This window comes from Eucalyptus grandis, chromosome 8, assembly GCF_016545825.1.
Source record: "Eucalyptus grandis isolate ANBG69807.140 chromosome 8, ASM1654582v1, whole genome shotgun sequence".
Taxonomy (NCBI): Eukaryota; Viridiplantae; Streptophyta; class Magnoliopsida; order Myrtales; family Myrtaceae; genus Eucalyptus; species Eucalyptus grandis.
Window position 1 is genome coordinate 19369791 of NC_052619.1, and position 14614 is coordinate 19384404.

Below are 14614 nucleotides of genomic sequence, written 5' to 3' on the forward strand. Positions count from 1 at the left end.
TGAGATTGATTAAGAAACCAAGGGAAGCACCTTGCAAGGTAGGGGATCTGTGCCCGCCATTTTCCATTTGGATTTCTAAATGTTCAGGTGAGTAGGAGACATTAGCTTTGAGAAGCTTGGAAGAGTAAGGAGTTTGCATATTGTGCGCACTCCTCTCTCTGTGCGCATTCTCTTGATAAGAATTGAAAAACTGTTTTACTCCTCATCTTTTGCCCGGACCAGTCAAGGGGAATAACAACATTTCACACTCGCCTTGTAGAACTTCTAGAGGCACTCTGCTACAAGGTGCAGGAGATGTCCAATTCCTCCTAGGTCTTTTCCTTACTCGTGAGACAACACAAGAACTCTCTTCCTGAAGGGAAGCTCGAAACACATGCACATACATTGATACCCAGCACTCGGAGGTTGATTTTTCCGGTAGTTCCGGTCGAAGCTTTTTATCAAGTCCATGTCTTGTTTTTCCAACTCAAAAGTCGAAAACTCGAAAGTTCTCTAACCTCTTGGGTTTCAATGTTTCTGGGATGACTCCTGCATTCAGTTGAATGCTCCCCCTTAGGAAAGGTCTGAGCTATTGTCTTCCTGTACTTCCGTGACATACCTAAAACCAGAGAAACAGAAAAGATCAAGTTACTGGTTAGTCTGGGTTCATGTGTCCAGCTTGAACGTAGGGTTCATTACTGTACCTCCCTTTCATGTTGGTGCTGGTTGAAAAGATAACGGGAATGGTACATTATTAGGCATTATTTTCTTAAGAGAGGAGTTATTTATTTATTGTATGCGAAAATATTTTTTGTGATTGATTTAAAAAGATCGGAGCAATCCCGATGTTGACGCTGCAAACTAAGCCCACGGAAAACCGAAACCGTTGTGCCACGCCGGTAGATTCCAAGGTTACAGTGGTGTCTATGTCCGGCACTCCGTTGTATGATCAATGTCAAAATTTACTAAAATTCTGTCACTCTTTCTGGCGATTCAAGTTACTTAGGTAACGTAAATGAACGAATTTATGAAAACTGAGGAATTTAGATGAACGGTCGAGAAGTTTGCGGCACTGAACCGAGCGTCCCGTGAAAGACTTTGCAACTTGTAATATACCTCTTTACGCAAACAACGTGGGAGACGAATCTAGTCAATTTTCTACGACCTGTCCCATCCCGTGGACCCCTTTCCGAGCTAACGAGTCGTCATATTACAAGTCATGCATAAGACAAACCTTGGTTGTCCTTTTCCATTGGGCCACTATTTTCTCATTTCTTCCTCGTGGGTTAAAGTCAATCGTGAAATTAATGGATTGTTATTGTCCTGGAAAATAATTGATCTAAAAATATTTTCTTAAAAATAATATCTAAACAATTTTATGACAATAAAAATATTTTTGATCAGTTCATTTTATAAGGTACATAAGGGAAGAATTATCAAAAAGTTTTGAACTTGTTGTAATTGTAGTAATTCAATGTCAAACTTTTTTTAGCTAATTTAATCATAAATATTTTATAATTGTACCAATTTAGTCTATTCAACCAAATTTGACCGGTTAACGTTAACGTAACAATTATTTAATAGTATTTTTTTTTTTTCCTTTTTTCTCTTTTTTTGTTTTTTCTTCTTCCTCTTTGGCTTCCTTACCCGTAGTGGTTGATGAGGACCTTGCCCGGTGGTTGGTAAGCCTCACCAAAGCCTTGTCAGCCACTGTAGGGGAGCAGAAGCTAAAGAGGAAGAAGAATAAGCTAAAGAAAAGAAAAGGAAAAAATAAAAATTCAAGAAAAATTCAAAAATATTAGATATTATTTAAAAATCATTATGTTAGTATTCACTAGACAACTGACAACTATTTCATGTCATCATCGGCCAACCAAATTTGGGTGGATGAACTGAACTAACATAATTTTAAAAAATTATGATTAAATTGTAAAAAAAAAGTTTATGACTATTTTGATAGTTCTCCTAGCATCCAAGCGATCAATAGCACAATTACTTTTATAGATTAAAATAGAGAATCAAGTCCTACCAAGAAATAAGAAAATCACGATCATGAGAGCAGCGATGATTATTTCGGAATAAGAATATAAGTTTTTAGAAAATAGATATTAAAAGGAAGAATTGAAACTGTGTCAATGATTATAAATATAAATTACATATAAATGTACGCCCACACACACACGTAAGAGCAACACGTCAGCAGCAGCTCACCACCGCCAGTCGCTTTCCGGCAGAACTCCAAAATCCCATTATTCCCGAGAACCGAGGAAGCGAGGGGGACTCCGCTAGAGTCACCCCGCCGGCCTCACCGCCGGCCGCTCACCCGCCACGTGTCGCTCCATCCTCTCGTCCGCACTCTCTCTCTCCAATCAAATCAATCTCCCGAAAAACCCCAAAAATCTCTCTCTCTCTCTCTCTCTCATATCTTCCACTCCACCCACTATGGATGCCCTGCTCTTCCGCACCGCCACCGCACCGTCGCCGCCCCCCATGGCCAACAAGCGCCCCTGCCCCTCCTCCTCGCCGTCGCCAGCGGCGGCACTGGCGGCGGCGGCGGCGGCGGCGGCGGCGGCCTCGTCGTCGTCGTCGTCGTCGTCGTCGGCCTTCGGCCAAATCGACCACCTGTTCGACGCCTTCCTCTCCCTTGCCGATTCCTTCCCCTCCTCGTCCTCCTCCTCGTCCTCGTCCTCCTTATCCTCATCCTCATCCTCATCGTCGTCCTCCTCCCGCTCGCACTCCATCGACCTCTCCTTCGACCGGCTCCTCGACGCGAGGACCTCCGATCGGGACCAGGCGCTGCTCATCGACCGGGCCCTGCGGCTCGGCTCCGCCATCACCGAGGCCGCCCGGCGCTCCGCGAGGAAGCGCGCCGCCAAGCACAATTCCGTCGCGTGGGCTCTCCCTCCGGATCTCACCACTAAGGTTCCCGCCTTTTCACCGTCTCTGGCTCGTTGCGGAGGTTTCTAGGTTTGCGAATCGCAATGCCTGGGTTTGTAATTTATTTATTTTTTTGGCGGCGCCGCGAAGTGGCGACGGAAGCATTCGCGGTTGAATCGCTCGAGCTCGTTTCGCTTGCGTGTCGATGGATCCCTCGGGTGGATCAGCTGAGAAATGGAGTTCAATTTTAGGTTTTGCGTGCGAGCTCGAGGAATTGTATGTTGCCACGGTGATGATCCAATTTTATACTCAAGTTCTAGCTATCTGATTGTGGAAAATGTTGCTGGCTGATTCTGATCGTGCCTGCAAAAGGCCTTTATCGGACAATATATACTCATCCAGATCACTTCAATTGCTTGTAGATAAGAATATATATTTTTCTTCTTTGATTATTGATAAATATGATGTCTTTTGACATTTTCGCTGTTGACCTGCGGTCGTGCACTTGGCCTTTGTTGAAATGGTTTTGCCATATTTCCTTACTTGGGTGTTTATATGTTTTTATTGACGAGGAAATTCAGGTTTTCTCGATGCTCGATTCACAAAGCCTATGCTACGCAGCAGCAACTTGTTCACTGTTTAACAAGTGCGCCATGGATCCTTTATGCTATACCAATATTGACCTGACAACAGTTGTCCCGAAGGTTAATAATGCCGTTGTGTCTACAATGATTCAAAGAGCCGGAAGAGCCCTTCAGTAAGGAATCATATTGAAAACCTTTCATTTCAAGTCCGTTTGCCAGTTTGCATTCTCTTGGAATGGTTCCTCTGCATCGACAACTGACCTGCTACCAATGGACTTGTCATGAGTAGGCTTTGTCGTGCGGTTGTAGTGGTTGAAGTGAATGTGGTTCTCTAAAGATGCTTTGTAATGTAACTAAATGTGTCCGAGGCTGAGAGATAAGTAGTACCTACATGGGCTACTTTTCTACTTTTGCATCACACTTCATAAGGGGACATCTTCCCTTTTCCCCCTGTAGACCATATGAAACTAAAGCAGTGAGAAACCGGAGGCCTTTTTTGACCCAGTGTACTCTCTGCTACTTAATTTGATTGATCTGAAAAAATGCCATTGCCTTTTATTTCCCTTTGGGTTCTATTTGTAGGTTGCGTGGAATATATAATAGGTTTTTCTCGATCGAATTTGTTATGTGATTGTCGTTTATTGGTGAATTCTTCATCTAGTCTCTGGAGATCTTATTTAATATTTTAAATGAAGGTACTTTCTTTTTTTTGCATAATGGGATTACTTTTCTCCATCTAAATTTGCTTTATTTTCTCTTAAATCTTTGAGGTCATTGAAGCTTGGTATAGTCCCGGGCCCAACCATGTCACCTGGATCTTCTCAACCATTAGTCTATACAATAAGGAGTTCCGTTGACGTCTCCAACTTTTCATGGAATGATAAGAAGACCAGACAAGGGAAAGAGTCACCCATCTTGACCAGGACATGCTTAAGCCCTTTGAGTGCCGATGGCAGTGCTGCAGGGTATATCGAATTATGATTTCTTGGACCTTGTGTTGCTCATGCTGCAATTGACCCCTAATTTTTGCCTTTCTTCTTTCCTCAAGGATATTGTTGAGAAGATTGCACTTGTACAACATTGAAAGAATGGATAGTGCATCACTTTGTACGGCTTTATCAGTATGCTGCTCTCTAGTTGATCTGGAAATTGTTGGCCTGTAAGTTCTTTTTCATTTAGTGTTGTGTTTCCAGAAGTTGTTGCCTGTGATACTAACAAAATTATTCTGTTTTTTGGAACCGTCCTTTTTTCATTTACATATCAACTGGCATATCATGTTTTCTTTCTTCTTTTTGGTTTCTAAGTTCAACAAAAATTGCTAGCATACAAGACAAGCTATTCCTTGTATGGCCCTAACCAAGTTTGTTCATGACAACCTTGTGAAATTTTCCTCAGTTACTAAATGGGTAATCATTCTTGTAACCCATTATCACGTATTCTAACATCGCATTCTTCAAATTACAGGCATGTTGAATTGAGACAATTGTTGACTTCTGTGGGCTTAAATTGTCCTTTGATAGAACGTTTGTTCTTTGAGTCTTCAAAAACAGGTGAGAGTTCGTTGACATGAAGAAATTTCTCAGGTCATGCTTTTTCTAACATAGTCATTACTTTTGGTGTTTCCATCAGGTAGAGATGACAGTTTGAAATCACCAACTTGTGTTGAGCTAGTCAACAGGTGTCCTCATATGACTTCATTGTCTCTAAGAGGGTTTAAGCTCCATGATTGCAAAGTTAGAACACTTGTTAAGGTACATATTTTTGCATCAAAAGTAATACTTGTTTAATCTGAAGCCAAATTTATTAACTTAGACTACTTTGTTGGATTTTGGTAGTCGATGGTGTAAATTTTCTCATCCTATCAGTTCAGTCTTATTTCTCCTCTAATTATATGGCCACGAACACTATACTGTTTGGCAGCATTTGGTAGCTCAGAATTAAGTCCAGATAGGATAAATTGTTATCTTATCTGATGTTTGGGGACATCCTCCTGATAAGAAATTTGGGATAAGGGGTGGGATAGACTTGCATTGTATGAGAAAAAATAAGAAAATGAATTAAAAGAGAAGAAAACAAGAAGCTATTGCTTGCTTTCAGGTGGCACTCCCTAAGTGACGTGCGTCAACCTCCATAGTCCACCACCACCACCACAATTCCTCAACCTCTTTCTCTGTTTTCCATCCCTCTTATTTTTGTTGTGCTGGACCACCATGCAATACGCTGGTGGTATCAATCACGGCCATCATGGTGGCAGCGGTTGCAGCCATAGCTGCAATCCCTAGATCTAGATTTTCTCCTTTTCTGTTTTAATTGAATTAAATATTCTAATTTCTCAGTTTTTTAATTTAATTGAATTTTTTATTTTTTATTTTCAATCTATCTCAAAGTGTACTGAACTTGATAGGTTTTGATATGTCCACTTTCACCATCTGAGGGGTTTTTTATCCAATTCTTGTCCTGAAGACCAAATGCAATATATGGAACACGGTTTTCATTAATTGTCTAAAGGCACGTGTGTACAGAAGTTGTTGGATATTGTATTATATGACCATTGGTGATTGGAGACCATGTTTCGATGGACGTAAATCTACTTTGTTGATTCCTAGAAATAACCAAGCAGCCGCACTTTGCACAAGTTCCTAAAATATAAGCCTCTGAACCATTAAATAGGACACCAATGCTCTTCCCATATGCCACTTTTGGCTCTTAAAAGCTATCTGGGAATGACTGCAAATAATTTCTATCAGCAGCTTTTTTGTGCCATTTCCTTTTCCATCTAAGTTTGCCTCTATGAGTCATAGGTGGTAGGATGATATGAATCTCGACTTCAGATTGGTTCAATGCTTGAGTTTAATAGTCCATTTGTTGGAGATAGTAGACCTAGTAAGATGGTTCTGAATGAGTCATTTCTGTCAATGACAAGCAAGTACTCTTCTTGGTATCTCTTGCAGGGATTTCGAAAGCTACGATATGTTGACTTTTCAACATCCTACTCAATTACTGGAAATTTTCTGAGGTCGGCTAATCTCTCTCTCCCTGAACAACATTTCATAAGGTTAATTTTCTGTGTTTTGGGTTGACGTCCCATGGATTTTCTTCAAATGGGTATTTTGTTTTCTTTTTTTAGAAATCTTGGCAGCACTTCAACTGGAACTTTACTGGAAGTCCTGATTTTACGGGACTGTATGCATCTCAAAGAGGTGAGAAAAAGAGTAGGCCCATCACCATTACCTCTCTCTACCCCGCCACCCTCTCTGATACAAGATTATCTGCAGATGGAGGTTGCTCGGTTTTTGACTGCTGTTCTTGCTGGAGATTTCAAGTGTCTAAGACACGTTGTGAGTACCGTGGACCTTCTATTTGTCTTATCATCATTTTGTTATCCTGCAGTAGAGCCTGATATTTTTCCTGCCGCAGGACATATCCAATAAGGAAGGATTAGCTTCTGAAGGTGACTGGTATAACAGAAGTTACACTTCAAGGTATGCCTAAAATTACTTAGATTCATCATATTGGAATGGCTGCAGGTTTCACACTCTTAACATTGCAATGTTGGTACTTGTCTTCTTGTCCAGTGTCATCCCATTCAAAGAGGTAGTGGAAGGAAGGCCGGACATTTGTTTACTAGCAGATTTTCCATCAGAGGGGGGAAGGTTTGTCCAAAAATGTTCTTTTCCATATAGTTATTGATTTGGGATTTTGCTATATGACTGTTGTGCTTGATATCTACCTTCTGATTTAAATTATTGCATGCTCCCTTTGGGCATGAATCTCAATCTCCACTTTGCCCCATGGATTTATGTTATTTTGCAGTTTTAGCGAGATGGAACAAATTATTGATAGTGACCTCAATAGCGAGATTGGGCTGCCGTTACATCATAATGGTCACATATCAGATAGTTCTTTATTTATGAGTTCATCTGAAAGCAGCTACAATAGCGATCAAGGCAGTGGTAATGAGGATAGCCGTGATTCCAGCTACCTAATCTACGAGGAAAGTTCAGATGAGCTGGACTATTTTCCCATCTAGGAAATGCCTTAAGTAAAGAAAAGTTTGAAGATTATGCACAAAAACAAAATGGTGTGTGTTCCTCCACTGTCATTTATAACACACCTAAGATCCAGACTCTGAATCTTTTACTTCATTTAAACTCACATTCTGTTTGCTGTGATGTTCTTTGTTTCCCAATCAAAATTTAAATTCTAGTGTCACAATACTTGCAATGTATAGGAAATTCCTTCTTCTTTTTTTTCCTTTTTTTCTTCCTGATATCTATTTTCAGAAGGGTCCATGCTTTGTTTTCTCTTCTTTGTAAATTGTACCCCAGAGGTCTGGGGCTTTTATACTCTAGATTCAATTTAAAGTCTCATTCCTGCCCCTTGATCCCAGCCTCTAGGCTTTTGCCTAACGGTAGGGTGCATTTTTTTCTGATAGAAGGGGTAGTGATAAACTATGGGAAGAAAAGTGTAAGTTTCCGCTGAAGAGAATTTTGACGTCACGTGCACAAAGGTTTTGCCTAAAGCTAGTGGCTGAGAGACCCATCTGATAAATTCAATGCACTTTACAATATGTGAGGAATGTCTCGTGGTTATTCTGCGTTACTGTTATAGTTTGTTATTCTGCTTTACTTTTAGGAAAGGCATCCCTGCCGAATTTGTAACAGTGGCAGTTCTTTTATGATCTTTTTGCAGAATCTGACTGATGCAGTATTTCCTCTTTCTTCTTTTACTTTTGTCAGTTCTGCAACAAGCTCTTTATCTAGCTATCCAAGTCGATGGTGCCATTTTGGTCAAGTTTTAACTGCCGATGGCTGCGGATATGAAGGAACGCCCAAACCCCAGGTTGGTATGCCTGTTGCCTGAACTCCGGAAGTTTGTATATGGATAAATGCCGGAAAGCTAGAATTTAATTAGCGACGTGTTCCCTGGTCCCTATCTCTCCTATGCAAAAGTGTCATCCACCGTTATTGGATGCATGACTCGTGACTGATGTTTTGGTTTTTTCCTTTTATATTTTTTCTTTTTCACGGCGCTTTTATTTTTAGCTATTTCAATCCTGTAATGGTTGTGGATAATCGAAGTGTTGTCAATCGTCTCATAATTGCAATTCGACCGCTATTCAATGGTTAGTTTGCTTCTTGAGATGGAGCAAGCTGTGAAGTCAATGTCTGTTTTGCTCTAATAAATTGAAACTAATTTCCTCTAGGATGACATTATAGTGTCACCCCGGAAACTTCAGTAAGGCTTGTTTGTGGCATTCGTTTCTTTCAATTTTGTCACTGAGGCTTCAATTCTTGAAGATCGAAAAGCTTGTGACAGAGTCATTATGAAAATCATTTTATCGTGTGAAAAAAATTTCCAACGCCTTTAAAGATAGAACAGCCATGGTTAAAAGATGTGATATATTAAGATCCGACCGTCGGATTTTGGAAAAGTAGATTTCGATGGAAAGCTCTCATAGGCTGTAGCATTGAAGTTAAACAATTACATTATTGTCTTTTGTCTTCACATTTCTGAGTAGCAACAAATGCTAATCGTAATAAATGCACATCAATGCGTCACTCTTTGTAAAATGCACCCTACCTCCTAAATCTCCCACGCAAGCGGCGATGCGAGGTCCTCCATGAATCAGTCTCATAATGCACTACCCCTTTTTGCTCAATCCCATGTATCGTGGACTCCCCCATACTTTCCGACTTGTAGCTAAATGGATGACGGTGGATGGGGAGTTCTTGTCACACAGGTGGCCGCATAGGATGCCGTCCGTCGCATGCTTTCAAATGCTGTTTCATGTCGTGAATGCTTATAAGAACCTTGTTGACCTTAAAACATTATCATCGTCCTAGAGTATGGATTTTTCGGAAAACTGAGTTCCAAACACCATGTGCACGATCTTCCCGAATACTGCTTGCTTTCAAAGGGGGTAATCGTCTTCTGTTACTGATCTACCCGAAAGCTAACTCGGTGGTACTAGCTTTTACATGTGCTATCACGTATATGTATCGTCTGATTGGAACTTAATCCTAACGCGTTCAAATGGTGCTTTTGCATGGGGTTCGTCTCCTCAAAAGCTAATTTGGTAGCACTTGCTTTTGAAAAGTTCCCCGACACCCATCTGAAATTTGTCTACTCTTACCAACTTGAGTTTAGGGGATGTTGAAGATGTAACAAACATATGGAGATTTCGGAGATCTCACTCATGTTCGACAAATCACTTGATTTGTACCTGATTAGATTCGTTTCTAAATTTGTAATATAATATATATGCTCAACTCTTCTCAGAATTCTCGAGTCGAACAAATGAATTGCTCTCTGTCCTCTTCTCATATCTTACTAAAAGATGTATCATTATGAAACGGAAAAAGGGCTTGGCTATTTTAACTCTTTTGGACTTTGAAACACCTGTTTTATTACATTTTCGAAATTTCCCTTAAAAAACTCTATTTGGTCAAACATCTCGTGGTCAAACATGTTGTTAGCTTGCTGTAATTACGAACCATAACTGAAAACTTCCATTTTCCTCTGTGAACCAATATACATCAAATGCGAAGAGAATAACTAGCTCTAGTTTTAGTCTCAATAAAAATTATGAGACTCTCCGATGAAGCACCGAGGATGAACCTCTGACACCTGAGATTGACAATTTGCATCGAACAATAAACCAAGATAAAGACAGATGAAGAGATGGTTTTTTTGTTTTTTTTTTTTTTGGGTTGGGGGGGGTGGGGTGTGGGAGAGAACTGTTTAGAATGAGGAGAAAACTAATCATAATCAATATAAAAGGTGAGAGAGAAGTTAGGACATTCAAGTCAATTAGTTTCAGCCAAAATGGATGTGCAAATAGCGCCTCCTAATGGAAAATTGTCTTCCTAATTTGCAATAGAAGGAAATAGTAATCTTAACTCCCATTAGTCCTTTGTTTTAAGGTAGTCATAAAAGAAAATTTCTCATTGTTAGCCAGAGTAAATCGCATGAAGAATATTTCTTTTTATTAACTATTAGACTTGATGTATTTATCAAGTGAGCGAAATGATTGAAGAGAAGATATTAGGGAGATTTAGTTCAAGAAATGGTGAAAAACACATTGGGACTCATAAAAAACATGAGTTTTAATACAATTTATATTCTGCGATTGACTATGCCTACCGCTTCACCCATAGGCTAAATTTATATATGATTTTCTCATGACATGAGACTGATTGAGATTGCGTCTGGTAAGAGTTTTAGCTTAAAAATACCTTTTGATGTTTTGTCAAAATAAAAAATCTCTAGTAAATTTTATAGCATTATAGATGATTAAACATAACTTCTTGGATGATTTTAAGTAATTCAGGTATTACGTATTTGGTACAAGTCATATTTCAAATGTTAAGTAAAAAGATACATAGACTTGTGTTAAATTTGTTTCTTCGGGTCATGTTTACTCCAATCTCTGGTCAGAGGAAATCCTCCAACCATGCCTCTTATAAGTGAATTGCAAATTGGACACGATCACTTTTAAGGGTCACCGAATTTTTGATTGGCCGTTATGAATATAAACGTCACCGGATTTTAGAATCACAGCTATTTCTCCTGCAAAGGATGGAGGAAACTATAGCTTTACCTTCGATTTGAGTTAAGCATACATGTGAATGATGTCATGATTCGTGAACCTAAATAAAGGGTATGAATGGAAGATATCCCTTCCAAGTAGGGACAATCGAAAATGTAGGTTTTTTCTTCCTCTTTTTCTCCTGTATGTACGATTTCTTGGGGGCCAAGAGACTCTGTACGGATTGACTATGCAACAATGTATCAGAAGCAACGATATATCTGCATTCATTTCACTGTACTTCAGTCAAACTCATGAAGAAGAACTCATCTTATGCATCTTCTTTACCAGTTACAACTCCAACAATATGAAAAGCCAAAACGGAGGAAAAACCCAATTTCATCTTTCTTGTATCTTTCCAAAAGCAAAAAGGTAGAAGAGGAAAACTTCTCTTGCTGGTCCTTTTTTTTGGTAGAGAAATAGATGTTGAACAATACTATTTATTCACTCTTCCAAGCATACAATATCAAAGAGAAGCCCAGACCTTGCTGCAACTGCAACTGATGTTGATGATGGGGATCATCTTCGATCCCCTGCGAAGAAGAGGGTGATGCTGAACTCCACCAACTCGAGATGCAAGAAGGCTTCGACAAGTTCGAACTAGACGAACCGCAGAACTTCTCATTATCGCTCTCGGCCCAGAAAGGGCACGTCTGAAACAGGAAAACCCCGTAGTTGCTCCCAACACAGTCGCCCCCGAAGAGCCAGTTATGGACGTCCCAGAACACCTCGACGCCGGTGCCGTCCACGTCGATCGTGCAGTTCCCCCGGAACTTCCACCGCAGCCTCCTCACCCTCACTACGTCCCGGTCGTCGATCCTTATAACGAGGCACGGATCGGACAGAGAGCCACCTCCCGGGTCGCACTCGATCACGACGCTGTGTGCCTGGCCCTTGTCCCGGAACTGAGCCCTCGTGCAGTAGCTTTTCTTCCCCAACATGTTTTCCCGCTTCGCCACGAGTACTGCGCTGTCACGCGCCCAGCCCAGGCCGGCAAGCTTCTTGTGGGCCTCCCTCTCCATGTCCCCAAGGAGTAGGACCACATCACGGTCATCCTTGACCGCGACGTAATAATCCTGGACGGGTTCAGGGGCAGCGCCGAACTTCGCGTTCGAGAGGTCCCAGTGAACGTCGAGAGTGGAGGAATCCAATGATGATAATGGGGCTTTCCGGCAACCTCTATGCTTGGAGATGAGGAGCCAGGGCTTGATTTCGACCCGGCAGAGGGAGCGAGACGAGTTGGGGTGGTCGCCCCCGTCGTCGACGAGGATCGAGACGGTGAGGCCTTGGCCCATGAGGGTCTTGGTCCAGGTCACGGTGATGAGGCAAGGGCAGCCGCGTATCTTGGACTTGTAGATGCAGGTGACCGAGTTCTGGGGGCTGTTCCTCGCCAAGGACGCCGACGAGTCGGCGATCTGGACGCCGCTTTCGCCGAAGCAGGACGGGAAGTCTCTCATCATGTCCGCCGCGGGACGATGATCGGTTGATTGGTTTTAGGGATGGTAGGTTCTGTCGTGTGTTTGAAAGAGAGAGCTATTGGAGACCCATCAAGAAATGGTGCATGGAAAGATCAGCTCGTTCTTTCTTTGGTTTTATGAGCAAGACTTGGGGAGGGAGGGAGGGAGAGGAGAGAGAGAGAGAGAGAGAGAGAGATTCGTTTACGCGAGATTGTGTGTGTTTTGATCATCCGGGAGGAGAGAAATTTAGGGGAAATATATATTATTCTAATCAAGGTTTCCTAAGATTGGGGAATAACTTTGAGAGTAAATATTATACCAAATGGCCCACTATTATATGATTCATTGATGGAATCGTTACGAGATTAATACGGTAGACAAAGTGAATCGCGACTAAAAAAGTAATCACGATAAGACTATCCTCCTCGATGAGATTTCATATTGTGATTGGATTAGATTACTAGAATAACTTTTTTTTGGAGATGTGGAAAGAGAAAAGGCGAGGGATCCGGAGTGCACATGGAATGGCAACTTGGGGGTCATGGCTGGACAGGGGTGGCCTGATGATGTTGCCGTGTGTTTGCGTGGCCATGTGAGTGTCCCCACCCAGTCGCTTGAGCTCAAAGCCATGTCTTTCTCGGGACAGCATGACCACGTCGTATAGTGCCAAGTAGGGCAAGGCAATCGGTTGTTCGTAGGGCCGTAGGAACAATACCATCTCGTATTATTAATTACGTGGGCCCCATTGCAAAGGCGAGTCTTGCATGGATTCACATGCACTCTTAACCATAAATTGCGCGGAATGGACCATATTAGATCAATGTAATTGGTCACATGTTGAACTCGTGTCGAGATAAGTATTTGTCTATGACAAGATTCATATAATCAATAGTTGAGATGAACTCTATCTATTTTATTTAATTGGTAGATGTTGATGAGAGGATTCATCACTCAACCCTTTTTCTCTGTGGTTTCTTACATCTTTTTGCCGCCAATCAAGCAAATTTCCTGCTCCTTTTTGCTTTTTGGTCAGACAGCTAATCGACTCGTCCATCCGCAACGACAAGACTAACGCAGTTACGTGGAGGTCATCTCCTCTTTTCCCTCTATTTTTAGAAAGAAAACAGTTTTTGTTCTGTAGTGATGTACTAGCGTAAATCACACATTAGGGTTTCCCCTTTCTGGAAAGCGCGTTTTGCATGGATAATGATGATGGTATGGAGATCTTGCATTAGTTTGGATCGAACATGGAACGTCTTATCCGCCATCGAACGCACGTCTCCATTCCAAGAACGTGCAACATTAAATGAACGAGAATGAGTCGTTGAGGCGATAATGCATGTCTCCACTTCTCTTGATCTGTCATACTTGAACAAGTCCTTGAACCGCTGATGGACTGACCTTCAATGCTTGTAATTTTTCAAGATAGTTCGATTCATCCTTGAACATACCCAGCATTGATGGAATGCGTGAGATTGTAATAATGCATATTAGACCTTATTTTCAAAACCCTAATATACAGTCCTTGACCTTCCCAAAAAACCCATTTCTCTTTCTACCTCATTTGATGTTTTTCACTGTGGGTTGGTGACTGACCATGATTAGATGTGTGAGAAGTAATGATTTGGCTGCAAAGAAAATTGGTTTCAATCAGTCAAGGCCAGTGTACACAATCATCATCTCAATGCACCAGCAAGAAAAAGATTTATTCTCTAGTACGTAAGCATTGTGTGTGTGTGGGTGTGTGTGTGTCTGAGAGAGAGAGAGAGAGAGAGAGAGAGAGAGAGATGTGATGATTTCTAGAGCCCTGATGTCAATCGCACTAATCAGGAGAATCATGAAACTGGGCCTGGCTTGACCCCTTTCCCGCGGGCATAGGCAATGAGTTCAAAGCATTCGTTCAACACCACTTTGTCCCGTCTCCATACAGGACAAGCATAGGATCATGTGCCCATTCACAAAATAAACTTAAAAAAGGTGAGATATCATGAACCGGCAAAAGGGAAAGGTAAAAAGATTATTGTTCTTTTCTAACGCATGCACCGGAGGACATCATGTGATCTCAATAGTCTTGTCTCTTTCCACCACTCCAAGACTTCATAATCACAGGGTTAATAGCCAAGAAG

At 41.4% G+C, this 14614-nt stretch overlaps 2 protein-coding genes across 3 annotated transcripts; one reads left to right on the plus strand and one right to left on the minus strand.

Annotated features, from left to right (window-relative positions):
• The first annotated feature begins 2381 nt into the window (after positions 1-2381).
• LOC104456990 (F-box protein SKIP17) lies at positions 2382-8673 on the plus strand. Of its 2 annotated transcripts, XM_010071900.3 has the most exons (13): positions 2388-2901; positions 3438-3613; positions 4211-4405; positions 4489-4599; positions 4905-4990; positions 5070-5191; positions 6392-6456; positions 6568-6640; positions 6716-6778; positions 6858-6922; positions 7016-7093; positions 7254-7521; positions 8180-8673. In XM_010071900.3, the coding sequence occupies exons 1-12, from the start codon at positions 2422-2424 to the stop codon at positions 7468-7470; spliced, it is 1731 nt and encodes a 576-aa protein (XP_010070202.2). In that variant the 5' UTR covers positions 2388-2421; the 3' UTR covers positions 7471-7521; positions 8180-8673. The 2 variants fall into 2 exon arrangements, with proteins under 2 accessions (XP_010070203.2, XP_010070202.2); XM_010071901.3 differs by lacking the exon at positions 7254-7521 and having other exon boundaries at positions 2382-2901.
• A 2798-nt stretch (positions 8674-11471) lies between these two features.
• On the minus strand, positions 11472-12491 carry LOC104456989. Its single transcript, XM_010071898.3, has one exon. The coding sequence runs from the start codon at positions 12489-12491 to the stop codon at positions 11472-11474; it is 1020 nt and encodes a 339-aa protein (XP_010070200.2).
• Between the last annotated feature and the right edge of the window lie 2123 nt (positions 12492-14614).

What these genes read in the sequence shown, in the direction of transcription:
- LOC104456990 (XM_010071900.3), top strand. Translation starts at nt 2,422, where the DNA reads ATGGATGCCCTGCTCTTCCGCACCGCCACCGCACCGTCGCCGCCCCCC. An exon ending in AAGTTAGAACACTTGTTAAG is followed by an intron (nt 5,192 to 6,391) that starts GTACATATTTTT and finishes TATCTCTTGCAG; the next exon opens with GGATTTCGAAAGCTACGATA. An exon ending in AACAGAAGTTACACTTCAAG is followed by an intron (nt 6,923 to 7,015) that starts GTATGCCTAAAA and finishes CTTCTTGTCCAG; the next exon opens with TGTCATCCCATTCAAAGAGG.
- LOC104456989 (XM_010071898.3), bottom strand. Translation starts at nt 12,491, where the DNA reads ATGATGAGAGACTTCCCGTCCTGCTTCGGCGAAAGCGGCGTCCAGATC.